General features: G+C 50.7%; 2 protein-coding genes across 10 annotated transcripts in view; one reads left to right on the forward strand and one right to left on the reverse strand.

The window, feature by feature from the left end:
- Positions 1–8,380, forward strand: part of Tanc2 (tetratricopeptide repeat, ankyrin repeat and coiled-coil containing 2) — a 319,000-nt gene extending 310,620 nt beyond the window's left edge. For all 7 annotated transcript variants that reach the window (NM_001440252.1, XM_087572417.1, XM_087572418.1 and 4 more), the window contains 1 exon segment: positions 930–8,380. In NM_001440252.1, coding sequence (NP_001427181.1) covers positions 930–2,892 — 1,963 coding nt within the window. In that variant the 3' untranslated portion in view covers positions 2,893–8,380.
- Positions 8,381–13,125: 4,745 nt separating this feature from the next.
- On the reverse strand, positions 13,126–23,731 carry Cyb561 (cytochrome b-561). 3 transcript variants are annotated; one of them, NM_001107056.3, is given in 7 exon segments: positions 13,126–15,006; positions 15,188–15,345; positions 15,673–15,776; positions 16,042–16,140; positions 17,062–17,273; positions 19,399–19,606; positions 23,675–23,693. In NM_001107056.3, coding segments are annotated over 5 exon segments (753 nt in total). In that variant the 5' UTR covers positions 17,261–17,273; positions 19,399–19,606; positions 23,675–23,693; the 3' UTR covers positions 13,126–14,813.
- Positions 23,732–27,593: the final 3,862 nt, after the last annotated feature.

Here is a 27,593-nt window from a genome sequence, read left to right on the forward strand (position 1 = left end):
CTTGTACCCATCTGCTGTGCTTTGGCCACTGAGTAAGAGAGCCTCCAGAGGGATCGAAAAACTGCCAGTCATTGTCCTTGATGCCTCTACCCAGCACCCAGCCTTCTCCCTTAGGAATAGCTCTGTGATTCAGTTTCCTCATTTGTAAATGAGGGTCTTGTTGGAGTAAGCTCAGCTCCACTCTCAGTCACCTAAGCAGCACACTGACTCCTGTGGGCTGTGACCCAGCAGAAAGATACACAGTACTGTCAGGCGATGGGGAAAAGGGACCGAAGGCAGACATCACTCCTAGAATGTAAGAGGCCTGAAGTTTAGACAAATATATTGAGAATATTTTTTTAATTTAACAGAATCATCTGGGCATGGTAATACATGCCTTCAATCCAAGCACTCGGGAGGCAGAGGCGAGAGGATCTCTCTAGTTCAAGACCAGCCTGGTCTACATAGCAAGTTCCAGGACTGGCAGGGCTACATAGAGAGACCCTGTCTCAAACCCTCTACCCCCACACAAAATAAAAATTACACTGGATCAGATTTTTAAACACTACAATTACTTACTGCTTCGTTCCTAAGCTACTTGACAGTGACACTGTAAATGACAACCCCAACCAACCCTCACACTACCTAGGCTGTCCTTGGGTACTAAGATCTTCCTGAAGGGCCTATCTGCACTGACCTAATGAGGACAGCCTCTTTGACCCCAGAGAGGTCAGAAGGAAGATAAAGCCAAAGTGTCTAGGAACTCATTCTAAACTCTCCTAGAATAACAGCCTTTGTTTCCTTCCTAAGTCAGACTGAATTTGACCCTCTTGAGTCCCCCAAATACTGCCTGATGCAATGGTCTGAACTGGCGGCCATGTTCTCTGCTCCTGGTGATTCTTCTCTGTTCTGAATAACTCCCATTCTTGTGTTTGCATTTTGTCAAGCAGACAGTTTGCAGCAGCCTTAGAGGACCTGAAAGAGGCCATCAAGCTATGTCCAAACAACCGTGAGATCCAGAGGCTTCTGATGCGAGTGGAGGAAGAATGCAGACAGATGCAGCAGCAGCAACAGCCGCCGCCACCACCCCAGCAGCCTCCAGAGGAGCTGCCAGAGGAAGAAACAGAGCCTGAGCCCCAGCCTGAAGATATATACTCTGTACAGGACATATTTGAGGAGGAGTACTTGGAACAAGATGTTGAAAATGTTTCTATTGGCCTCCAGACAGAGGCTCGCCCCAGTCAGGGGCTCCCAGTAATCCAGAGCCCACCCTCCTCTCCAGCCCATCGGGACTCAGCCTACATCTCTAGCTCACCTCTTGGCTCTCATCAGGTTTTTGACTTCCGGTCCAATAGTTCTGTAGGCTCTCCCACTAGACAAGGTTATCAATCCACCTCTCCTGCTCTTTCTCCGACTCACCAGAACTCTCATTATAGGCCTAGCCCACCACACACTTCCCCAGCTCACCAGGGTGCATCGTACCGGTTCAGCCCACCTCCCGTGGGAGGGCAAGGCAAGGAATACCCTAGCCCTCCCCCTTCCCCTCTCCGTAGAGGCCCTCAGTATAGGGCCAGCCCTCCAGCTGAGAGCATGAGCATCTATAGATCCCAGTCTGGCTCACCTGTACGCTATCAGCAAGAAGCAAATGTGAGTCAGCTTCCTGGCAGACCAAAATCTCCTCTATCCAAAATGGCCCAGCGGCCCTACCAGATGCCTCAGCTTCCAGTGGCAGTTCCCCAGCAAGGGCTCAGGTTACAGCCTGCCAAGGCCCAGATCGTAAGAAGTAACCAGCCTAGCTCAGCAGTCCATTCAAGCACTGTAATCCCAACAGGAGCCTATGGCCAAGTAGCCCATCCAATGGCCAGTAAATACCAATCTTCACAGGGGGACATGGGAGTGAGTCAGAGCCGATTGGTTTATCAGGGATCAATAGGGGGGATTGTAGGAGACGGGAGACCTGTACAGCATGTCCAAGCCAGTCTGAGTGCTGGTGCCATCTGTCAACATGGAGGATTGACCAAAGAAGACCTACCACAGCGACCCTCCTCTGCCTATCGAGGTGGTATGAGGTACAGCCAGACACCACAGATTGGGCGTAGTCAATCAGCATCCTATTATCCAGTCTGTCACTCAAAACTAGATCTGGAGCGTTCCTCCAGCCAGCTGGGTTCCCCTGATGTGTCACATTTAATCAGAAGACCTATCAGTGTCAACCCTAATGAAATCAAGCCCCACCCACCGACTCCCAGGCCGCTGCTGCACTCACAGAGTGTGGGCCTGCGCTTTTCTCCATCCAGCAATAGCATCTCATCCACCGCCAACCTGACTCCCACCTTCCGGCCTTCTTCTTCAATTCAGCAAATGGAGATCCCACTAAAACCGGCATATGATAGGTCATGTGACGAGCTATCACCAGTGTCTCCCACTCAGGGAGGTTACCCCAGTGAGCCCACCCGATCCAGGACCACACCATTCATGGGGATCATAGATAAAACAGCCCGGACTCAACAGTACCCCCACCTTCACCAGCAGAATCGGACCTGGGCAGTCTCATCAGTGGATACCGTTCTCAGCCCCACGTCTCCAGGCAACCTGTCTCAGCCTGAGTCCTTCAGTCCACCATCATCCATCAGCAACATTGCCTTTTATAACAAAACCAACAATGCACAGAATGGACATTTGCTGGAGGACGATTATTACAGCCCCCATGGGATGCTGGCTAACGGGTCCCGTGGAGACCTCTTGGAAAGAGTCAGCCAGGCCTCCTCTTATCCTGATGTGAAGGTGGCACGGACCCTACCAGTGGCTCAGGCATACCAGGACAACCTGTACAGGCAACTGTCTCGGGACTCTCGACAAGGGCAGACATCGCCTATCAAACCAAAGAGACCATTTGTGGAGTCTAATGTTTAAGAGACATTTGTTGGAGTGAGACCCATATGTTTTCACTGCACATTTTCAGGCTTGGTTTCCACATCTGAGGTAGTTATCTGGCTTAATTTCTCATGTAGTTTCTGTGTGGTGTTCAGAGGTGACAGCCCACATGTTGAAATCCCTTGCATGCAGCTGACTGGGAAGCTGGCCTCTGGTGAGCCAGGACTTCCATTTCTCAGTTCTGTGCCCCAGCCACATGCTCTCTCCCTCTCTTCCAACACCAATGAGGAGATTTTGTGCCGTGAGCTTTAACAGGGAGATCAGACACACTGGTCAGCTTTTTCCAGGAGACAATCGCTTTCACTGGTGTTCTTGTTGTGTGAATGTCCTTTTCCATTTTTTAAAAAGTAAGATGTTCTTGTTTGTTTTCTTCTAGAAACTTTAGGATGTGTGCGATGCCTCTCTGTCCTTGCATTCTTCCTCAGTGTTCCACATGGCCAGCCCACAGTGCATCGCTGTGCCATGGTCTCCTCCCCAGACTCCAGCGCCCTGCAGGTGTCAGGCCTAGAATCTTCATTTACTTTATTACTGGTCCTCCCCCGGTACAAAGGGGTCTAGGGAGAGAAAGAAAAAAAAGAGAGAAAGGAAGGAAGGTAGGTAGGTTGGTTGATTGAATATGCTAAATTGATTGAAAGAAAAGCCTACTATAATTATCTGAAATGTTACTATGTTGATTTTCCAAAAAGCATTTGGGGAACATTTAACAAACATCCAGTCCTTTAAATAAATTGATTGGCCAAGGAAATTCCAGGAGAACTGTGGGTATTTTTAAAGTACTCACCGAGAGGTATTCTCTAGGCTTTAACCAACAATTAGCCACTAAAGGCTGCTGATTTTCCAAGGCTAGATAGAGGAGGGAATAAGTATGGAGAAAAGAGGACAAAGAGGAGGAAATTGTTCTTGTTTCTCACTGAGAGAAAGCTGTCTCAAGTCTGCATTTTAGATCACAAAAGCCCCACTGAACTCTGAGGTCTGGCTGGTGTAGTAACCCTGCTGACTGCATTTTCACCTGGAGCCAGGCTGCGTTCAGCTGATGCCCCTTGTCCCAAACCAAGATGGCATTGTAAAGAGTTTCTTCCAGAACCTGCTTGGGTTCTCTTGGGACTGTAAGACCTATCCCAGGGTTTCCACCCAGCCCAATGTGATCCATGCCAGCTGTTAACTAATTCCATTTGAAGACCTCTGGTTTCATTATTCACTGTTAAAGGAATTGTCTCTTTCATCTAGGAGTGTTTAATGGTAGTCTTTGAAAATCAGAAACAGCCAAAAGTGTTGCAGATTGCTCTGAGCACTGGGGAGGGGCAGGAGATTGTAGCAGGCCTTTTCCTCCCTTAGTCTCCATCTGTCTTGTAGCTGGTCGCTAACCTGATTTTTGAAAAGCTGAGACAACTATGAGGTAAGCAACAAGAACCAAGAACCAAAGCTGTAGCACAGTCCCATCTCTGGCTGCAGGTCAGCTCTTAAAACCAAGCCACTGGGCCCAGCAAACTGACCAGGGTGTTGGTACTTCATTCTTAGGGAGCACCTTACTCCTTAGTAAAGGGCTGCAGGAAGGACAGTTTCTTAAACAGAATGCAGCTGTGATCTGACTGGAGTGCGGTTCTCTGATAGGATCTGAAGACATGCAGAGCATGACACTAAGATCACAAACCTTTCATCACTGATTTAGATTCTGCCAATAGGTGGACCCCAGACTCCCCCAAGCCTAAAACAGATCAGGACACATCTCTATAAGCAAGACTGTTTTTACTGTGATATAGAAGAACTGCCCCATTCTCCTAGACTAGGATAGGCACCTGTCATTTCTCCCTACCGGTCCATCCACCTGTCTGTATCTTCGTCTCTCCCATCTGGAAGAAGTTTATAGCTGTGGGGTCACCCTGTAGCTAAGAGCAGCAGCCTCTTGGCTCCCTGTGTGGCCTGGACACAGCTCTCTTGGTCTCTGCATCACACTGTATCTTATTCAAAGCACCTCTGAGGAAGCTACTACAATCCACAGAAAAGTGCCCCCACCTGTTTGGAAAGCCACCCTTACCTGCCCAGGTGGGTTAGAGTGCCGTGCGGGCCTAAAAATAACCACAGCTGCCACTATTACCCAGGGTCCCTCATTCTCCCAGGAAAAGAGCGTTAGCATCGCTACCCCCACCTGAAACATCAGCATCAAACCACAGTTATTCCCATTGTAAGGGAGTACATGCCACCACTGGGAGCAAGTGGGGTTGATTAAAAGAAAACACCAATGGGAGCTTCCCGAGGCAGGAGACAAGCATCTTCCCTGGATGCAGACGGCCTGCCCTGCTTTGCTACATCACTGCCACGGTTGATCTTAGTACTGTATCTTAAACAAACCTGCCCTCCCTCCCTTCCCAACAAGGAGCATTTGCCAGACACACATGGCTTCAGGATGGAAGACAGATCTTAAATGGCAAATCCTACTTACTCAATTCACATCACCCTTAAAGTAGAGACAGGTGACAAACCTCAGCTTGTAGGTTTCTCACCAAAACAAGTTCCTTTGCCCAAAATTCTTGCACTAGTGGGTTTCCATCACATCATGTCTATAAATGGGTGCACTTTACTGTTTGAATTTGTAACTGATAAATACTGGATATTTAAGTGTGAGTAATGTCTGCATTAGAAATTAGCAGAGTCACTCTTGTCTCTAGTGTGTTTTTCAAGGAAAAAAAAAACAAGGAAAGAAATCAAGCAGTGGATCACAGCATTTATAGCACAAGAAATAACTTGTATATAAGCCTCAAAGATTAAGAATTTTTAAACACAAGAAAACATTTGCGGTGATTTTAAAGTGCTTTTCCAGCAATTTTCTTAGGGACTCCTGAGACATGGTTCATTTATTTACTGGATCAGTAAGGCACACAAGTAACAATTACAATTAACATTTATTTACAAAGTAAAGGGAAGACCTGTGTAACATGAGAATTTGGCACGGACAAATGGAGATCATTTTGTATCTGCTGTTGTGTCTGTCCAGGTTGCAGACGTGCACTATTAAAGTCCCCAGTTAATAGAGCACAACCCCCTCTCGGTCCTCTCCCAGGCGCCCCTTTCTAGATGTGTTTATCTTAAACTCGATGGCTCAGGAAAATTCCACTAATTAGAGTTGTGTACAGTGTCCCAGGTTGTTGTCCAGATATCCAAGTTTGCTGATTTTAGTTAAGCCTGGATTATCACTTTTCCTAAATTATTGTAAACAGAACAGCTTAGAGAAAGATGTTCTCGGCCCTTATATTGTATAGTAGTTTATGATCCCCTCTAAATATTGGTATTTTTATATTCCAGAGATATACCCAATAGAAAAAATTTAAACCAGTATCTAATTTAATATCCATAAGTATTTTTCCTTAGCGTTTAGTCATATGCAGCGGGATATGTGGATGTCACTTGTGCTTCACCATACTCTACCACTAGGTGTCACTGTGACTCTGCATCATACTTACCTGGTTACAAAGAATGGCTTCGTGGAGCTGCTGCCAGTGCAGCTGGCAGGCCCTTAGACTAGAGGTTCAGGAAGAAGGGAATAAAAGCCTGGAGGGTCTTCATGTATCCATGCCACCTGTAGCAAGACAGACTCTGAACACCACCTGTCCGGGAGGTTACATTGAGCTCTCTTTCTCCCCATTAGAACCGTTCCTCTTAGTTCCACTCAGCCTCCGACTTTTCTAACTCTAGAAGTATCGTGGTTGGGTGGTTGATTAAAGATGGTTATTTTTCTACTGCAGAAATGCCTTGGACAAAACCAGTTGCTCACTGAATCTTTGCCACACAATGGAACAGGCTCCCCAGGTGGCAGGATATGCTGCCTCTGTGCCCATCTTCTGTTGAGCCTCTGCACGCTCAGCAGCCCCACCCACCCTACCCGTCTGCCCTCAGGCTGCCCAGTTCTCAAGAAGGGGTCTGCTCCCGCCTTTACTCTGAGGGCCATACTGCCCTGCCTCGTGCTTGTTGAGAGGTGTGACTTCTCCTTTTCCTCTGGGAATTCCAGACTGACCATCTACCATGACTAACAGTGAACAAAGGGCTTAGGGTAAGAGCTACCTACAAAGACGCGTCATGGAAACCTTCACCATGCAATGCCTTGAACTCAGCTCTGGCTGCTCCCAAGAAAAGGCAGCTGGCTAGGGGCCTGGACACAAGCACACCGGGGCTGGTGGAGCCACTGTGCAGAGCTACTTGAACACTCACTGGGTCTTCATCAACTCTTTTTGTAATACAGACCACTCAAGGGCTGAAGTGTTGGTAACCTTCATTTCGGTGTCTGATGCCTCACAGCAGCTGAGCCACCCTGAGATGCTTGTGGCCACAGGATGGCCACAGTCAGAGCTTTGAAAGTCAGTACCAAATGAACGTGTAATTGGACACCAAAAATCAAGTGTTACTCTCATGTTTCTCACCCTATCATCTCATTTTTTCCTGCTGACTGTGATCCCTACACTAAGCTGACCAGTCAGGCTGCAGCTGGCTGCCCAAGATGCCAGCCAGCACCATCTCCTGGTTTCAGATAGACCTACTCCGTGGAAAGGACATGGCCTAGCTGCTTTGTTTCTGTAGCACTTGATGGCTGGAGTTTTTCCTTTGCTAATCACTAACCAGAAAATCTGGCTAGGACTCAACACACTCCCTTCAATCCCCAGGACCAGACAGAGAGTTAATTCTGGAAAATTCAGTACTTGAATGTACCTGCCTTACTGTGTACCCATTCACTGGGGGAGGGGGAGTTAGAGATGTTGGCTCTAGATATCCACTTCATTCAAGGTTATTTTGGAAATCCTGTAAGTTCTATTTCCTGTCCTGGTTTGGTTTGCTTTGCCTTGCCTTTGTTTTGTTTTGTTCTTTGACATTTGGCTGATTTCCTGCTGAGTTGGGCCGGTTCCCTGTGGGGCCCAGGGCAGGTGCCCTTCTCAGGCATGGCCTCCTTCCATCTAGCACAGCATCTGTCTCTCTGTCCTGTCTCCTCCAAACCCAAGATGATTTTAATTAGTACAGACATGTACAGTCGACAATTACAGAGTGATTTGTACTAATATGATTTTGATTATTCCTCTTTGCTGTCCTTTCAAGACACTTGCTGGAAAAAGCTTTAATGCACTTAGTTTTCCTTTAGGTTTTCTATAACTCAGATGTAAAGGACTCTCTCTGTACAGTATATTATCCAATGCATGTTTGTTCTCTATCCTGATATATCGAACACCACACGGTCGTGAACTTGTGCAGTGGGGATGCCCCACACCCAGCGGAGGCCTCCAGCCCCGTGTATAAGGAAGACATTTTCTCTACTGTACTTGCTTGAACAGTTTTATTGTCTGTACATGTGAGCTGTGTGAGATAGATGTGAAAAGTTCAAATGAATGCATTTTCCTGCCCCATGTATACAGAGCGTCATCTGTACAATGAACTGTATGTATGAAAGCAAATGTACGTATTTATAAATGGTCAACACTTGGAGAAACCTGCTGTCTGCTGCTTTTCTCCCTCCTCACTCTATCCAGGGAACTGACTTCCAAGCTCACCCCTAACTGAAATGGCAGTGCTAAGGATGCCACCCCAAGGGAGAACATCAAGGTCAAAGCTAAGGCCAGGTTCCTGCTGACTTGTTTACTCTGCTGTGAGGCTCAGAGGCACACCTTCCTGCGTCTGTTCACTGAGTTGCCGCGTGTCTCCTCTGAGGTGGACACCGATAGCACTTGAGGGAGCTGTTGGCCCAAGATGATTCTAGGACCTCAGTGAAGCCTGGCTATGTGGAGTTAAAGGGAGCCTTTTTCCTCAGCAGCTACACAGGAATGCTGTACTCCCATCGTGTTTCGCTTGTCTGGAATGTGTGACTGATTAATACATGATCTCACTGTGTTTTCTGAAGCTGGCCATAAACTTCTGAACTCCAGTGATCCTTTTGCCTCAGCCTCCCAAGTAGCTGAGGACACTGGCACCCACTATTGCCAGTTTAGTTGCTTCAGTTTTGGTAGCTGAAGTTCACCCCAACATCACCACCTTGCCAAAATCTAAGCTTGCAATACACTGCCAGCCTAACTGATGGTTTAGAGATGCTGAGTCCAAGAATGGGATGCAGCCTGTGGTGTAGATCCAGAGACTAGCTTGTTAGTCAAACTGAAGACCCTTAGCCCTTCAGGAGTCCATCTGGATGTCTCCAGTTCCAGACATAGCGCTCAGGAGCTGCAATGTGAGCAGAAAGCTTACTGCTTACTGTTCCCTAAAACTCTCAGCACCTTTAAGTGGGGTGAGTCTTGCCTGCCCCACTGAAACCTCTTTGTCTACTTGAGAGACAAACAAGAACACCAGTTTATGTCAGCAGCCCCACCCACCCAGCCCATCAGCCCTCAGGCTGCCAATTCTCAGGAATTGGTCTGTGGCCATCTTTACTCTGAGGGTCCTGCCGAGTACTTCTTCAGAGGTGTGACTTCTCCTTCTCCTCTAGGAATTCCAGACGGACCATCTACCATGACTAACAATGACAACAATGATCCTACTGGGCATCTAGACCCAGTTCCCAAACAACTAAAATCTGAGAAAGCAGGAAAACTCCAGGACAGGCACAGCCAGCTAGCCTGCATACCAAAATCACCTTTGTAAATTAGAAAAGATCCTAAGAGAACTCACATGCTAGGTCTGATAGCCATTGCTTCATTAACAACTTAAAAAACAAAACAAAACAAAACAAAACAAAACTTCACAAAACCCCAGCTTTTAAAGGATTCTTGGGGCATCAAAAGAATAGAACAAGGTAGAGTTTAGAAAAAAGTAATCCTTAAAAGGAATTTTCTAGATAGAAAGCCACTTCATGAATCAGAGAGTAGCAGATGTCTGCATGGGTTCCCAGAAATTCCTCGAAACTTGTCTGTTACTAGCTGCTTTTTGGTGACCATTTGGGTAGATGCTCCCCCGGTGCTGATCTGTAAAAGAACCACACACCTCCACTGGGCCAAGGAAAATCAGGCAGGACCCAGTGGCAGCAAGTGGAGCAGAATAGCTTAAAAGGCAGGCTGGGGGAACACAGAGCCCCTTATGACTGAGTCACTGTGCTCCTAGGAGTAAGATAAAACCAGGCCTGGTAGGCCCATGTAAAAGGACTAAAAGAAGGCTCAGAGTCTGTTCTCTTGCCTGGGCTGGATTATACCCAGAGACTGAGCTAGGGACTTGACACACAGCAGCCAAAAGGTTTTTCATCAGCGCATCAGTGGTCTTCTGAAGCAAGGCCTCCCTGTGTGAACCATTATTTACTTAAAGGTTTTTAAAGGGCATGGCTTGAAACATGTCACAGGCTGCTCCATCAAACATGGGCCAAGCATAGGAGGAAGTAAAGGTTACTTCCGCAGCCTCCCAACTTGGCTTCTTCCTGCCTTTTCCAGCCCTCTGGAGGCAGTGTGGCTCCCTCACAAACTTAACTAAAGCCATGAAGACATCTGCTGAGCTACTCTTTCATAAGTAGCTCTTTAAAAAAAATGGTTTTAACTTACTAGGAATACCATACATGTCTATGAGAAGGACCCCAGTCCTTGACTCCTCCCAGATAGCCTTCCCAGCCTAATGTTTCTAATCCATTGAGTCCAGTTAGTGTTGCAAGAGTATGCTGGGTATAAAGCCATCTGTAGGAGAAAGAGCAACCTAGCAATGGCCACATCCCTGGAGAAACTGACTGTCCTTCCCACAGAAGCCATCAGTCACTAATAGTGCCTCAGGTAGGGGGTTGGACCTCATCAGCCCCTCCTGCACACCATGCTTGGATTTTTGGCTTGAACTTGAGAGGGTCATCTGCTTGTAGTCAGTGGCTGAGTTGTGCAGCAGCCCTGTCATGTCCAGAAGACACTTTTAGCAACAGCAACAGTCCTTGCCAGGTAGGATATTCAGAGAGAGAGAGAGAGAGAGAGAGAGAGAGAGAGAGAGAGAGAGAGAGAGAGAGACTGACTTACTTCATAATGATCCCAGAGCCTTAAGATAAAGGGATATTATTCTTTGCATTTTGATCATTCTTTATATAACTGCCATCAACTGCAAAATGAAGCTTATCTGGTGAGATCTGAGAGTGTCCTAAGTATTTAGAAAGCAATTTGATACTATATCCATTTAACAACAACAACAAAACGTTTATTCTCCTTTAGGACCAATGACCAGCCACAAGCTCTTGGACCAGTCACACCAGACATGACTGACTGTGGAGCAGGCCTTAAATCCAGTCAGAGAGCAGTTGGTTGCCCCAGAACATTCGTGTCACTATTATTCTGATGGACATCTTTCCAGACTGGCCATCGTTGTAGTTGGCAAAGGTTTACAATGATTGGTTTTTAAAGCCAGAATCGGGGAAATTTCTAACAGATGACTTTAATTTCTCCAAAGTGCATGTGCCAAAGCAGATTCTGGGAGTTGAATCTTCTGGAGGTCACAGAGGCAAAGGCAGAGCTCAGAACTGATCTGCCCTGCTGCTGCTTTTCTGGAAGGGATGAGCAAGGGAGAAACAATCTAAAGGACACTGACAGAGACATAGGCACCAGGTCAAAATGCAGGCCTTGCTGCATGAGGTTCAAGTTCAAGAGGGCTAGCTTGGGACCTCTCAAGATTCCAAAGGCAGCTAGCACAAGCTTACTCTCATCTCATTTAAATCAACACAGAAGATGCAGGTAGCACAACCTTGGCCTCCAGTGTCTGGAATCATTTGGAAATTCATAATGAGAACACAGGATTTAGGAATAACCACAAAACCAGAGATAAGATGGGATCTAGCACTCACAAATACTGAGCAGCCAGTATCTGACATTGGTACCACGTACCTGTGCTAAACTCTAGGCTGCCTTTAAATAAGTGAAGATCCACAAGGAAGCCTTGACTTAGAGCAGTGGTTCTCAACCTGTGGGTTGCAAACTCTTTGGGAGTTGAATGACCCATTCACAGGGGTCACCTAACACCATCAGAAGACAGATATTTACATTACTATTTGATTCTAACAGTAGCAAAATTACTGTTAATGAAGTAGCAACAAAAATAGTTTTATGGTTGGGAGTGGGTCACCATAACATGAGGAACTTATTAATGGGTCACAGTATGAGGAAGGTTGAGAACCACTGATTTACAGGGGAAAACCAGTTCCATTCTGTCTCCTACACACTAGAAAACAGCAAGAGGATAAAGCTTACCAAATGCCTGGGACCCTTTACGAGTGGATTTTCTGTACGCGCCCTTTAAATAGTGAGCTCTGGGACCAGGCAGAGTACCTTTAATCCCAGCGCTTGGGAGGCAGAGGAAGTCAGAGCTTTGAGTTCAAAGAGAGCCTGCTCTATTTAGAGTGAGTTCCAGGACAGCCAGGAATACACAGAGGAATCATGTTTTGGAGGGAAGAGACAGAGACAGAGTTAGATCTCCAGTGGGGGATTTTTAGCTTTGTTTCTGACGTTGAGGGTATTTTTGCTTATTTTGTTGTAGTGGTGGTGGAGGTGGTAGTGACACTGGAACAGGGCCTTGTCAAGACTCTAACAACTGTTCTAACACCTTGAGTCCCTTGAGTAGTGGTGGTGGAGGTGGTAGTGACACTGGAACAGGGCCTTGTCAAGACTCTAACAACTGTTCTAACACCTTGAGTCCCTTGAGTAGTGGTGGTGGAGGTGGTAGTGGCACTGGAACAGGGCCTTGTCAAGACTCGGCAACTGTTCTAACACCTTGAGTCCCATTATTTTAAGATGGGGTCCGCCCTTGTAGTCCAGGCTGGCCCCTCCTACCTGCCTAACATGTGCTGTGATTCCGGGCATGTACGACCACGCCTTGCTTTAAAGGAGAAGGCTCACCATGCATAGGTAGGCACAGCGAGACCCATGTAAATTCCCACAAGCACAGCTCCTGCCTGAGTCATACATCAGCCTAATGCAAATCTCAGCTCATTCTTAAAAGCTTCGCTCCTCTTCTTAAGGGTCAGAAACACATGTTGAAGGGTCAAACAGACACTGTAGTGGTCATGTCCAGCTCCCCAGGCTCAGACAGGCAAAGGACAAGGAAGGATGCTCCACTGGACCAAACCCAGCCACCGCAGAGACATGTCAGTCCTGTGCCAAGAGCTGCCAGTCACTCTATCTGCTATACCCACCCTGAGGACAGTCTCTCATCTCTGGTAGGACTTCATGTATGACACATGTATGACAGCTTAACGCTTTGCTTCCTTTCCTTGTCTCAGCAAATGAAGACAAAAGGCAAGCGGTCGGCTGTAGACATTTATTGATTTGTCTGTTGCACCAACAACACACTGTATGTACGTCACAGAAAACAGAAGAAACAGAAGAAACCACAGACATCTGCTTGGGGGCCTTCTTTGGTCCTTAGTCATGTATCATACACTTTGGCAAAAAGCCTAGTTTACAGACTCTCGTTGGAGACCTAAATTCTAATTCTCTGTGTAGTCTGGCAAGGGAGACTCCCAATGGCACTCATTAGTTGGTCTAAGGACGAGTCTCCCAAATGTAAACATTTGACTGTACAAGTGTGCCAACGAATGACAGGTCTTCTAAGATCCCCTATCCTTACAACATATACAAGTGGAACTGGAGACAAACCTCACCATCTCAGGGTGTTAGGTAGCCTCAGGCAGAGGGGCTACACCACAGCTGGGAGAAGAGACATCACCAGAAGCAGGACCTAAAGCACAGTTATTAGAAATCTGACGGAGAAGGCCAGCCTATTGACCTAAAAGAACTGCCAGGTTCAGAAACCATTTATTCCCTCACTAAGTTAACCATATGTGTCACAAAGTGTGAGGCTCAAAATCCAAGAGAGGAGGAAAACAAGGAGAGAGCATGTGCCAAGCCAGAGAACACAAGACCAGTGCTCTAATCCCAGTATTTCTAGACTCAAGCCAAACGGTGACTCAGCTAACAACACAACAGGCAGTAGGGGTTGAAGTTAAGTGCAGGCACCACAGGAGACCCATCCCATTCCTCTCTTCCACTTCAGTCCTATTGTCCAGCAATGATGGGCCCAGGGGTGGGAGGACCATGATCCCTCAGGGCTGCTTCAACCCAGCCAGGGTACCCCAGCAGTCCCTGGAAAACAAGACAAACAGCAGCCCTCTTCCAAAAACTCAGGAGGTGTGTGGCCTCCCACTCTCTGAGCCTGCCCAGGCTGGCCCAAGGGAAACTAGGGCTTATCCCCTGCTGAAGGGAGGAACTCTGCCAAGGCAGCGGGAGGCCAGGAGGCCCCTCACTGCTAGCAGCCTTCCCTCCTCCACCAGGCAGGTATTTACCTGTGTTTTGATGACCAATCCCCTCCCCCATGAAAAGCCTATTTAAGGATCAGGGATTTAAAAGAACAGAAAGGTCCAAGACTGTGGTCAACCCACACACCAGGGAGCCAGGGATCCTTCGGGGAGCCAGAGTCAACCTTTCTGGGGAGCCTTACTCTGAACACCAGCATACTTTACACATAATATCACTTGCTTCACTGCCAAGGACACGTGCTTCGCAAGCTGCTGGGACTCCTGGGTTGAACACACAATGCAACAGCAGTCTTGATTTCCCCATGCCAGTCCCTCAGGCCCTGCCCAGCCATCTGCTGCAAGGAGGGTAGAGCTACTGTCTAGCTCCAATGAGGACCAGGACCAGGCTGGACCCCAGACCCCTGACCAAGCTTTCTGCATGTGTATGGACAAGAGGGGGTACAGGCAGAGCCTACACACAGCTCACAGGATGCATCAGAAGCTGCAGAGAGGAAGGGCAGGAAGGGAGACCTAGGACAATACCAAAGCCCCAGAACCCCAATAAACTAACAGCACAGCCCCACACTCCTGGACCTAGACTCAGTGTCTGCTGGGAAGAGCAAAAAGACATCTGGAAATCAACAGAGCCAAGAGGACTGCCCACATTGCAGCCCCCTGTACAGGACAAGGAAGGCAATCACTGGGGACTGGGGCTGTCTCCCTCTGTCAGTGTCTTGAAGTCCATGGAGAGAGCTTGTTCTTCAGCCTGGGTTGGCCGCTTCCAGTCAGCTTGAGCCAAGATGTACAGCACAACCACCCCAAAACAGATCAGCAGCAAGCCCAGCACATTGGCCAGGACCCCCTCAGGTTCAAACGTGCTGTACTTGCTCCTGTAGGGTAGGGGGAAGGGAAAAGCCACCAAGGTCCCAGTTAAGGCAAACATACTCCAAGCCTTAAAGGTGCCTCAGTTTCCCAACGCCCAAGCTTCCACCCTCCCACTGAGAACCAGCTTGGAAAGAGGCTTCCAGTAAAGCAGAGGGCCCTTGGGCCCTGGCTCTCTAGGACACTTACCCAAGTTTAAACAGCAGGGCCTCCTTCAGGCCCAGTAGGGCTGTGCCCACAGAGAGGAGGAAGATGGTGGCACCAAAGAAAGTGTGCTGAGGGCGGTAGCGGCTCCGCAGAGAGAACGAAGCTCCAGGAAACAGGAAGAAGCTGAAACCCACGAGCCACTAAAAGGAGAGAGGGCTCTGCTGAGCCATGAGCTGGCTGTGACCTAATGGGAGGCCACCAAAGCACTCGTGCGTCCCCTCAAGTGCAGAAGTGAAGCATGAAACACTCACGGGGAAGGTGGACTGGGCCCCACTACCTCAAGCCTTTTACCTTGAGGCTTAGCCTTCCGACCGCAGTTCCTCACCCTGTGGCTTCAGGAAGCTGACAGGTACTCAGCAGTGCTCTTTTCTCTTCTGGACATGCACCCTGGCCAACGGGCCCCTTTGTGGCACACCCGAGTCCCACCCCCGCCTCTCCCAGTCCGTGCTGGCTGGCACTAGACTCACCTGCATGAAGTAGAGGACAAAGACTGAGATCCCACACCAGCTGTGCAAACTGTACAGGTCAGCATAGCCCTTCTTCTTGTGATAGTCGAACACAGCCACCAAGCCTGGAGCAGAGCAGGGGCCATGTGAGGACACGGCTAGTCGTGGAAAAGGGAGGGGAGGGGAGACCTGGGGGAAAACACTAGCCAGAACTTCTGGGCTGTGGTCCAGCCAGATGATGGCCAGCACCCAGTGTCCCTGCCCGCGATGCCTGTGAGGAGAAGAGTAGGGCAGGGCCAAGCAGCTTGGAGCGGGACAGTGTGTGTCCAGCAACTTCGTGGCCGTCTGAAGCAGCAGGTAGAGAAGGAAAGGCTGTGCTCAGGAACTCACCCACCAGGGCGATGATGAAGGCGAAGATATGAAGCAACCCGTGCAAGATCTTGGTTGTGCGTTTGGCTTCCTTTCTGAAGACTCTGTACACGAGCAGAGCTGGTGGGAAGTGAGAGAAAGATTGAAGAGTGGAGCCCTGTGCTGGACAGCAGGTGGTGCCAAGAGCTTGCCAAGGTTTGCCAATCACAGACTGGAGAAATCAGGACTCTCTAGGGGCCTTGCACCTATCCTGGTCAAGGTTCCCGAGTCCTACCCCATGCTACACCACACTTCTGACACCATCAGAGGCAGCAAAGGCAGGGCTCTGCCAAGTACCCAGTACTGAGCGACTGCTAGGCCTGGGATGTAAGTCACTGATTCAGTATCCAGGGCTCATCACGCCGTCACCTGAGGTGATGGCCGGACTCAATGCACCTATTAGCAGAGTGCAGTTCTGGAACCTTCCTAGATAGGCAATCACTGCACTTGACAGGCAGAGCCCTAGCTCTCAGGGCTTAATGTGGTCCTGCCTAATTCCTACTGCCCTGGATGCCTCCCAGGAGCCGGCTGTCATCTCCCCTCCCACCCCATCCAGGCCTGGAAGGCTGTGCTAAGGCCAAGCACCTGCTGGTTCTTACTCCAGGGACAGACACTCTAGCTCAGCCATGTCCACAGGAAGCAATACACGCATGCATCTATGTCCACTTCCTTTCCCAACTTCCAGCTGCCCCTGAAGATAACTCATAACCCAGCCTGGCCCTGCTTTATCTAGAAGGCAGCTGTAGCCCCCGAGATGCCACCTGCAGAAACCAGAGGCAGGTACCAGTGTAACTGGTTGGAGAGCAGCTATCGGCCTCCAACCACAGGACCCCTGGACTCTACCTAGCTTGAAGACGCCTCTGTCTTGTCTACAATCACCAATTTGTCTAAATGGACGGAATGTCTGGGGTGACAGGACTCCTGCACACTGCCTCTCCCAGAGACGGCTACAAACTGAGGCACAGAGGAGTGGCTGAAGGGAGCTGGCCCCACAGGACTCACCGTCGCCTTGCAGGAAGATCATGCCCATGACCATGCAGAGCGGGTGCACGTTAAACTGCAGGGAGCTTTCCCAGGCAATGCCACCTCGGTATAGACCCAGCCACGCACCAGTCACAGCCACCACGGTGAGGCCCAGCAGCTGGGAGAAGGCCACATAATACGGCAATGCAGCAGGAACAGACGCAGCACTCTGCTCCATTCTGAGACCCCAGCTGCAAGAGAGAGACAGAGCTAACAGTAGCCACCCACGACTGGCAGAAGGCACAGCCTGCCCCCTTGGACTGCCACCTCTTCCCGGGCCTAAGCCGTGCACACACCTGTTCACTCTCCCACCATGAAGACCCATGCCCTCATCCTTGGGCAGAGCCCCAACATCCCAGGAACACCTCAGCAGGGGCCAGGCCTTCCTTCCCAGAGACAAATTTAACCTAGGCTCTGAGTACAAGGGAGGGCACAAGTTTAAAAACATCCTGAGTTCTGATGACATCATGGCCTCCATCCCTGGGTTAAAATTCCTATTTTCAGAGGTCCTGAGTTATCTGGGGTAGGGTTGACAGGTGTGTTGAAGACACAAGCAAATTCCCTTCCTTCTCCAAGTGTTTGGGAAAGTCCTTCCTGCGTGAGAAGTGGAAGCTTTTCTCCTTCGCCCATTTGTAAGCCCCAACTACTGATCTTAAGAGTCAGCATGGCACCCCAGAGAGGGTCCCCTTGTTCTACATAACTGTTCTCTGCTCCCACTGTACCAGACCACAGTCCCCACCCCCGCCTGTCTCTCTTTTCCAGCTCCTTCCCAAACCAAGTGTGGGAGGGAGTGTTCTCCTCCCTCAGGTGAGGTTTCCAGAACGGAAGGCTCCAGCAATGTGGCCTCATACGTAGGACTCATGTGTCCCCATCTACCCTACTGAACTGCTGATGGTCTATGCGGGAAGACAGCTCTGTTTAAGGAAGCACCACCTGTATCAGGAGACCTTTGAGATCCAGGGTTTGCAAGCCTACCCGTCAGAGGACAACCTCAGGCCAGCCCTGAGCCCTTCCTCTGCATGTTCTCCTGTTCCCACAGTGTTCCCATAAGAAAAGAGGGTGGAGGGGAACAGACTGGCTCTGGCCTCTGTTCCCTTTGCTTCAGTGCTGGCAATGGCTGGGACTCAACACAAAAGTCCTACCCTGACTGGACAAGGCTACCACCGATGTCACCCTCACGGGAACATCAGAGCTCCAGCTTACTGTCCCTTCCCTAGACAGGCAGGACTTGCCTCCCCAGCCAATCACTTCCCCCCACAGCAGTGAGTACCAACAGGAGCTGTGGTAGCCACTTCCCCGGCACTCGATAGTACATATGCTGGCCCAGCTGTGCTCCCCCAGTTGATCAACTCCAGCTCCACCTCCCAGTTCTCTGACAGCAACTCCTCCATTTGAAAAGAAGACCAAGGCAGCTAACGATGCACTCTCTGGAGACGGCTAAAAAGCAAGTCCTCTGCATCCTTATGTGTTTTGTCAGGCGTCCACATACTTTTTTTTTTTTTTTGCATCTTCAAACTCATCCTAATGAAATGGCATAGCACGAACAGTCTGCACATAGATAAACGCACTTCTGCCTCAGTAGCTCCACACTACTGCACTGTAGGTCTCTGTGTCAGGCTGAGCCCTAACTCCTGCCAGCGGCCTCTGCCGTCCTACAATGAATATTCCAGAGTCTGGTTCTCAACTTTCATGGAATGTGCATCACTCGGAGACTTCTGTGAGCCCAGGCTAGCCTCCTTCTCAAATTCAAGTTATCCCTGTTGTGTGGGAATTCTTCCTGAAACCCTGGCCAGTTCTGCCCTCCCTGAGATTCCTACCCCACTGACATTTCAGCCTCATCTAAGATCAGTGTCCCCTCCATCACAACATCCCAGCTAACCATGGACTGCCCTCCTCCTGCCCAGGGAGAGCACTGAAGATCACACAGCGTAAGGGCTCCCCGGTCTGTCATCCCTTTCCTCTCAGCCATCTCTGCAACCATACCAGATCAGGCGCCTCTCCCTAATCAATCTGCCTGTTGCACCAGGATACACCCAGCTTTGTAAGTCACCCCAGCTGCCACACGACCCTAGCTTGTCCTCTGCAGTCCCACTATGTGTCCACCAGGTCTGCGTGGGGGCTTCAACATCCCTACAGCAGCAACACACCTGCGGTCAATGCAGTCCTTCCTCCTGGTGCTGCCCGGCTTCTCCTTCCTCTGCTCCCTGCTACCCACACTGCCTCGCAGATCCACTCCTGGGCAATGGCAATGGCTCACTACTTTGTCCCCAAGTGCAGCTCCTCCTCTGTCTTCAAGGCTCCCCAAAACTTCCTTACCCTCTTGGGTTCTGCTCTAGATTAATCCCACGATGCTCTCCACGGAAGTGTCCTGTCCTGCTCCTCAAAGGCAAGAGGGTCACTTCGTCCTTCTGAGACTCCTCAGGTATCCAACAGAGAGAGAATGCTGTCCCCCCCCTTGTAGTCTTCTGTCCTGCCTCCTCCTCTCCAGGTCACTCCTCCCTTATTAGATTCATCTCTCGAGAGCCTGAAGCACAGCAGAATCTGATTAGCTCCCCATCAGGAAGAACAGCAGGAGCAGGACCTGCCTCAGCTTCTTCATGCCTCACAGAATACAAAGGGCAGATCTGGGAGGCAGGGGTCAGGCATCTGACCCGCCACAGCCTGCTTTTTCTGTCCCAGTCAGCCTTCTCAGGAAATGGGCAGAAACCCTAGAGAAGTTCCCTTCTCAAGGGAATGAGTGAGAGGGTGGCTTTACCACCCCACACTGAAAACTCCTTCTGGAATTCCCTGTGAAGCCAATGCTGAAGTGCTGCCCACACCCGACACCCCAGAGTGACACAGCTTTTATGCACCAGCGGGGTGGGGACCAGACAGCCAGTGGGACCCACGTTCTGAACCAAGCACTCTGTACCCTCTGTTTAACCCTTAACAATACTGTGAGCATAACAAGAGTGTCACCGCCAGTGTGACAGATGGGGAAGCTAGGGCTCAAAGACAATAAAGAAAGGGCATGCCCAAGTTACCATCGGCAAGTGGCTGCTTCGATGGCTGCGCTCCTTATGGTGGGTGACATTAGATGCTAGGACTCCACAGAAGAGACTCGGGCCCTGCCAGCAGGGGCTTCCAGACAAGTATTAATAGTAGATGCTACAAGAAGGGCCACAGAGGCTGGGGATGTAGCTCAGTGAGGAGCACTTGCCGGGCAGACTCAAGGCCTGAATTCAATCTCCAGCACTGCCAGAGGTGGGTGGTGGGAAGTGGTGGTGGAAAGTGGGGGATAAACACTCAAGCCATCCCTGCACGGCCCTCGCACCAGACCAGGAGAAGGGGCCATCCTTTGATAAAGGGCTCACTCCTCTAGGTCTCCTGCCAGCAGTGTGGCTCTGACCTTCCTAATGTCCAGGAACTGGAGTGGCACTGTCACCCTTTCCACACACTAAAGCCAACCAAAGCTTTGGTGGCCCCTGATAAACAGGACAATCTTGCTGGCCCTGCTCACCTTCAGTACTGCCACAGTGCCAGGCACAGGTGCTCCCTGCAGCTCTCTAGGAGTAAAGGGGTCCCAGGGAAGTCAGTAAGCAGCAGTGTCTTAGTTTCAGTTTACTCTCAGGTAGGGCACCCACCCAAGCAGTCCTGGGAACCGGGAGGCCAGCCTGGGAACAAAGATAGCTGAACTGGCCCGACCCTCTGAAGGTAAGGGGTAAGCTACAAGGTGATACAAGAGGCGTGGGGGGGTGGGGCGTTGCTCATCAAGCAGGACCACTCACTTTGGGCAGGCATGGTTTGCCTTCAAGGAACCTCATATCCACTACGTTCTAAATGTGCAAAAGCTGGAGTCACAGAAAAGAAAGCAGTGCCAGGCACCTACAATCCCAGTACTCAGGGGCTAAAGCAGGAGGACTGCAAGTTCCAGGCCAGCCTGGGCTACACAGGGAAACCCTGCTTCAAAGACAAAAATTATTGACTTCTCCTGTGCCTTACAGATACTCAGGAATCCTTTAATAAAAATGGGTGCCCCCAAGGCTCTGGACAGAACTGCTCTGCCTGTGGCAAGCCCAGATCTGTGAGCTTTAAAGGGGGTTCTGGATTGTTCCTTTGTAAGCATGTGCGTTTGTATCATGGTCCCTGGTCACCCCTACAGTGAGAATGCCCTACCCTTCCCTGCTAATGCAGATGCTGTCACTATAGGCTGTTCCTACCTCTGTGTTTCCAGAGCACAGTGGTGGGTTATCGCTCCTCAGGCTGGAAATGGCCACGCTTGACCCTAGGTTTCCTCTGCTCCCCCAGACCTGTGTTCTCTCTCCTTTTCCCTCCCTCTCCTTTCTCTCAGAACATGATCTCACAGTGGAACCCAGGCTGGCTTCTAGCTCGACATCTCCCTACCTCGGCCTCTTGACACGCCACACTTAGTTCAGAGTTTTGTAAGGAACTGGTGCTCACGTGGCCTCTCACACGGCTGCTCTCCTTTCTTTCTGAGAGTTCGGGGTGAGGTGACAGATCTCTGGGCTGTGACAGTCAAGTAGAAACAATCCAAACTCCACAGGCCGCCTGCAGACTGGCTCCGCTTAATGCAATCACACAAGGACATAGCTACCCTCAGGGCACAACCTGTGCCTGGCTACCTGTGCCTGTGCCTCTCCAAGCCCATTGTGTTTTATTAAAAGGCAACCAGGCCTAACCTCATTATTGGTACCAGATGCACAAGCTGGACAACCCAGGGGGCCGAGCGGAGCGCAGGGAAGTTGCAGGGCAGCAAACCTGCCTTGGCCACAACCCTCCCTATCAGCAGCAGGCTTTAATTGCGTTAGCAAAGACTGGTGGGGGCAGGGATTAGAGCTTCCTTTGATGGGTAGGACGTGAGAAGACAAAAGGCAAAAAGAAGCTGGGCTGTTGGAGGGGGCACCAGGGTGCGCCAGGAAAAAAAATCACCATCAGGTGTGGCCTCTGTACCAGAACTGGCCAATAGTAAAAAAGTAAAAGAGTTTGTAAAAATAAACATCATTAAATATCATTATTTAATTTTTATGGAGAAGGGCCCCATGAATGTCAACACCGAAGGCGTCTAAAGGTTACAGCGCAGCCTGGGCCACAAAGATGTAATCCAAAGTGTGTTCCCCTATTTACTACTGTGTACAATCAGGGAGGTCTTGTCCATTCTCTGAGCTGGCCTCCTCAGCCATGGTGGGGGAGGGGGAGGGACCTTATTGGACTTTGGACAAGTAAAATGGGGAAAATATGCACAAGTGCTTGGCACAGTGCCTGCCAATGAAACAGCAGTTTAACAAAAATGGTATCTCCTTAACGTCATAGTGGCGTCAACTGACTCGTGAGGATGGGGCCACAAAAGAGCCGGGGGTACCACAGTACAAACCCCTCCTGCCCACCACCAACCCATTCCCCCATAGAATAAAAACTTCTAGGGCAAGGAAGACTGTCGGTCTGCCTTTAGTTCTTATTTGCGTGGGAGTGAGAGGTAGGGGGGAGGCTAAATCCGTATCTCCCTCTGTAGCCCAGCTGGCTTTAAACTTTCGGTCTGCCTCCGCCAGCCTCCCACATTCTAGGATCACAGCCTCTTGTCCCCAAGGAGGGACCTAAGTGGTAGTTCTAATGGTTGGAATTTTATATTCCCACTCGTACTCCAATGAATTGTGAGTTGATTAGAAAATGGAGCGTGAAGCCTGGCGTGGCATTTAATCCCATCATTCAGATGTGACTGTGAGTTCATGAAGCCTGGGCTCTGCCCACCCAGGGACTGCGGCAGGGCAGGGCATCTGTGGGCAATTCTACTTCTGGTTCCAGGAGCTCCTCCTACAAGGGGTGGGGTTGGAACCGTCCAGTACTTTCCCCACCAGATCCAAGTGCTGAGGAGTGATCAAGGTATTTAAGGGAGGTGAGAATACTTTGCCTTTTGTTTTGCTAAGAACAGGACAGAATCCAGGTGCCCGAGACGGAACTCTTCCTAAAGAAAACTGCCAAGACAAAAAGAGGAAGGACATGCCAAAAGGGTCTGTGTCTGCTGATGCAGCGCGGGAGGAAAGGTAGTAAGGGTAAGAGAAGTGACCGGAAAGGGGAGGTGGCCTGGCTACCACTCAGAGGAGTCAAAGGCGGCAGCAGATCCCTCTCTCCGAGAAGTTCCACACCTGCGTCACTTCCAAGGCCAAAGCACGGAGCCAGGCTTTCTGCCAGTCTAGTAACTGGTAATCCTGCCTGAGGACGGTGGGATACGGGAAAAGATCCACCAGGCCCGCACCTGAGCGCAGGAACCAGCCTCGGGGACAGTGGCTGCAGTCGTGGCGAATGCAGTTTGGTCCACACCCACCCACTTTGTTCTACAGTACAGCCACAGGCCCCTAGACTTGAACTAGGGTCACCAGCAGTCCCCATTCTAACTCGGGCGGACGCGACCCGCGCTCCCCCGGCCGCCTTCCCCGGTGCCAGCAGCAGGAACCCCCGCGTCAGGGGACAGGCGGGGCAGTGCCCCGGTCGATGCGGGCAGGTGCGCGCGAGAGGGCGGCTCGAAGCCCAGCCTCTCCTGGCCGCAGTCTCCGCCGCCCCTCCGCGCGGAACTTGTCCCCGCCGCCCTGTCGCCTACCTGGTCCCGCCGCCGCCAGGCCTGCGCGCGTCCCCGCGCCACGCCGCGCCGCGCCCCGGCCGCTCGGCAGGTTCCACGGGCCTCGGCGCGACGGCGTCGCCATGGAGACCGTGCGGCGGCGAGACGCCGGCAGCGCGCGCGAGGAGGTGACCGTCACCTGCGCCGGAAGTGCCGCCTGGCGCGGCCACTCGGGAGGGCACCGCGGCTACACCGACCCGCACTCCCGACCCGAGCTCCAGCAGCTTCGGGACCGGCGTGCGGAGAAGGCTAGCAGCGCGGGTTCGGCGCCCGGGTTCCCGGTCATTTAGCCTCTCGCTCTCTACTCTCGCCTCGCCAGAACCCAGGAGGCCGCTAGGTGTCAGGCCCGGCCTGGGCCCCAGCTCAACTCGGGGAACCCAGGGTCACCTCTCCCAGCCCTCGTGGGCGGGGAGGGCACTTTACATTTTACTGGAAGGCTGGGAATAACCCTGCCCTTCCCGCCTCTGCACACCCACCAGCCACATCGACACTGTTATTGGTACAGTTTGCCTCCCTTTTTTTTTTCCACTCCAGGATATAGACAGAGACAGAAGAGACACCAATCTAAGGGGTAGATTCAGTCCTTCCAACTTTTCATTTAAGGCCTAGACCTGATGTGCCAAGGTCTGTACTTAAGACTGTTGCCAAGAGCAAAGCTGGGAGTTTAGCAGATCCTGGCCCGCTATTCAGGAAATGCTACGGGTAGATAAGCGCCCAGCTCAGACTTCCTACAAGCTGGGAACAAAAGGTTCTTTCCTGTTGGATGTTTGGCCAGACTCACAAAGAGTGGGAGAGAAAGGGGGTATTTTACCTTGTGAGGAAAGCATGGCTATAGGACAGCCCTCCCCCACGAAGGCAGTAGCCCTGTGCTGGGAGCGCCCCACAGGTAGAAGACAGAACTGGGGAGGGGGTGCCTTCTTAGAGGGTGAGTGTGCTGTCTAGTGTACGGTTGAGATAGAACCAAGAACCGGAATTACGTTAAGGTAACTCTTCATCCGACAGAAGCTAATGGACATTTTAAGGTAAGCAGCTGCTTCCTTGGTGTGCTAACCGGCAAACAGCAGGCAATAAATACATGCTTATAAACTAAACATGGAGCTGAGCCATTTCTCATTGTTTGGTGGGTGTATTTGGGCTTCTGGGAGGAAAAGGAGGGACCGATTTGGCAAGATGGAATCTTGTTTAAGTACTGGGCTCCCTGACTACAGTCCTGGTCTTTCACTGCCTTCCAAGACCTGGGGAGGCTCCTGTTGGATCATCCCCTAACTCATTCAAGTCTCCAAACTTCAGGGTGCATTTCCTGACCACCAGTGTGGCAGTATGGGAAAGACTACAGTTATGACGAACACACACACACACACACACACACACACACACACACACACTCAATATGCAGGGAGGGCCTCTGAGCAAAGGCCTTAAGGAGCAGAAAAGGCACTGAACAGAATGAATCTTGTTCTCATAACCAGGATGCCAGACCTAAGAGCCAACCCCACCTGGTACATTCTTTCTCCCCAGGGTTACCTGGTGCAGGAAGCTGAAGGAAAAATCAGGCGTCTCAGTTAAATTTCTACTTTAAAAACTTAGCATAAACGTGTCCTAAGTGTTTCTCGAATGTAACCAGGTCTCTTGTGTGTGCCCGTGCATCCGTGTGTCTGTGTGTCTGTGGTAGGTATTGGTTTTTCGAGACAGGGTCTCTCTGGGTAGTCCTGGCTGTCCTGGAACTCGCTCTGTAGACCAGGCCGGCCTCAAACTTGGAGATCTGCCTGCCTCTGCCTCCTAAGTGCTGGGATTAAAGGTGTGTTCCACCATCGCCCAGCCTGTTTTTACTTTAAAGGTAAGGTTTTAATTTTTTGTTCCTTTCACCATGGAAGCCTAGTGTGGGCGGAACTCCAGTCCTCAGAGTCCAAAGGAATGTGAAAAGCAGTACAAGAATCCACATGCCTAAGCCAAACAAATTTGTATCATTGTATCAGCTCTGAAAACTGGGCCCTGCCCTTCAAGGTCCCCTGGCCCGCTCTCAGCAGCAGCAGCAGCAGCAGCAGGCCCTGCTCTACCACACTCGGACTCAGGCAGCAGCATCCCCAGGTCCTTTGGGATTGTGTACATATGTAGTGGTTACTGTGGTCACGTTGAAAATAGAGCCATGAATCGCTCTGGAAGAAAAGCTTATCTTCCAGATACGTGGCCACTGGAGGTGACCCAGAGAGCAGAGACCCAGGAAGGATCAGAGCCTCTATTGGAACAACCACGGTGGCGGTGAGAGTAGCAGCCAGACAAGACACTGGCCACAGTGCTTCCGTAGCCAGCAAGAAAGACCGCTACCAGCCAAGGCTGGTTCATTCTGAGAAAATAAGACTTAGACAAACAGCCTACTGTAGTTACAGAGCCCACATATGGAGAAGAGGGGAAGTGACCCAGTCAGGCTGAGGTTTTCCTCTGCTGGGCCCTGAAGGAACAGGACATGGGCTGCCGAGGGGCTGTGGGGATCCAGCCTGAGCAGGACACAGCAGTGTTACCCCCTAGGGCTCTTGATCAGGTTCAGTTCCTCTGCCCATTAGACAGCAGGGAAGATCTTGAATTCAAAAGAGCAGCAGGAAGACAGCACCAGCAGTTGAGGAACAGCATTTGTGGGAACGTGGAAACAAACACCTAGAGAAAAAGAGTTTCAAGAAGAGGGGAAACTCTGGAAGCCAGAAAATCCAGTCTCTTCTCTAGGGCTGGGGGTTTAAGCCTCTGAAGAGTCTTCCTCCTCTAAGTTAGGATTGACGGGTTAGAAGACAGACAGGGTTGCTGATTGGCCGGCCGCTGTTGTGTAAACATGCCCTGAACTTGTTGGGCCAGTCCATCAGCAGGTGGCCCGCTGGTGGCCGCTGGTAGGAAAGGAAGCCCACAGGGCCTTTTTGTTTTAAGCTGCCAGGTTTTGTCTCAGGTCTAACTGCTTTCCCTCAGTGTGGCAGCACTGGGAGACCATGCTTTCAGGGATCTGTCTCTCTGCTCTTCCCTTCCCTCCTTTCCTTCCTGTTCTCTTCCTCCTCTCCTCTCTCCCTCCTTCCTTCAGGCTTGGGTTCACTGGACTCCTGCTGTGCCAGGCTTTGTTCTAGGCCCTGGAGAGACCTTAAGAATGAAGACTGGACCCTGCTTTCGTGTAACTCCAGTCATGTGGGACAGGACAAAGATCAGAAAGGAAACTAGAAAAAAAAATGAGTGTGGGTACACTCACACATTCATGCACAGGCAAAAGGATGTCTACACACCAACCTAATCGAATGAAGCTTAGGTGTCTTGCTTTATGAAAAGGTAATAAGGCAGGAGACAGAGAGCAGAGGTGGCCATTGCAAAGCCAGCGCTAAGGAAGGCTGAGGGAACACTAGGGCTGCGGCCATGAGGAACCTGGAGAAGGGAATTCCCGTGAAGGGCTGAGGCGGGACAAAGGCCCTGAGCCAGGCATGTGTGAGGCTATCTGCCCACTGCCCCGCCCTCTGCCACTCCTGGATGGAGAACTTAGCTGAGTATGCAGAGATGGGAGGCAGGCATGTATAACAGGTCACCAGAGAGCAGAGGTTGAAGGTACACACGGTGTTCCCCCACCCCGCACCCCTGTAATGCACTGGGCATCCGAGCGATCTCCTAAGTGTAGCTGTTGTGTCTAACCACATTGGCCGTAGTCTGCAGGGCCTAGGCAGACTCCCCTAACCCAGCCCAGGCATTCCTGTGGCTAGTAACGGGGCTAAGCAGAGGCCCTGGACCTCAGCCAGCCCGACACCACACACTCCTGCAGCCTTCCCTCCAGGAAAGAAATGAGAAGTCTGTGTCCCAGTCATCCTTCGGTTCCCATCTCCCTACTTCCCTCCCGAGGCAGCCAGGCAGGCCGGCCTCAAACACCGAGGACCGGCTGTGA

This window comes from Rattus norvegicus, chromosome 10, assembly GCF_021556685.1.
Source record: "Rattus norvegicus strain SHRSP/BbbUtx chromosome 10, alternate assembly SHRSP_T2T, whole genome shotgun sequence".
Lineage (NCBI taxonomy): Eukaryota > Metazoa > Chordata > Mammalia > Rodentia > Muridae > Rattus > Rattus norvegicus.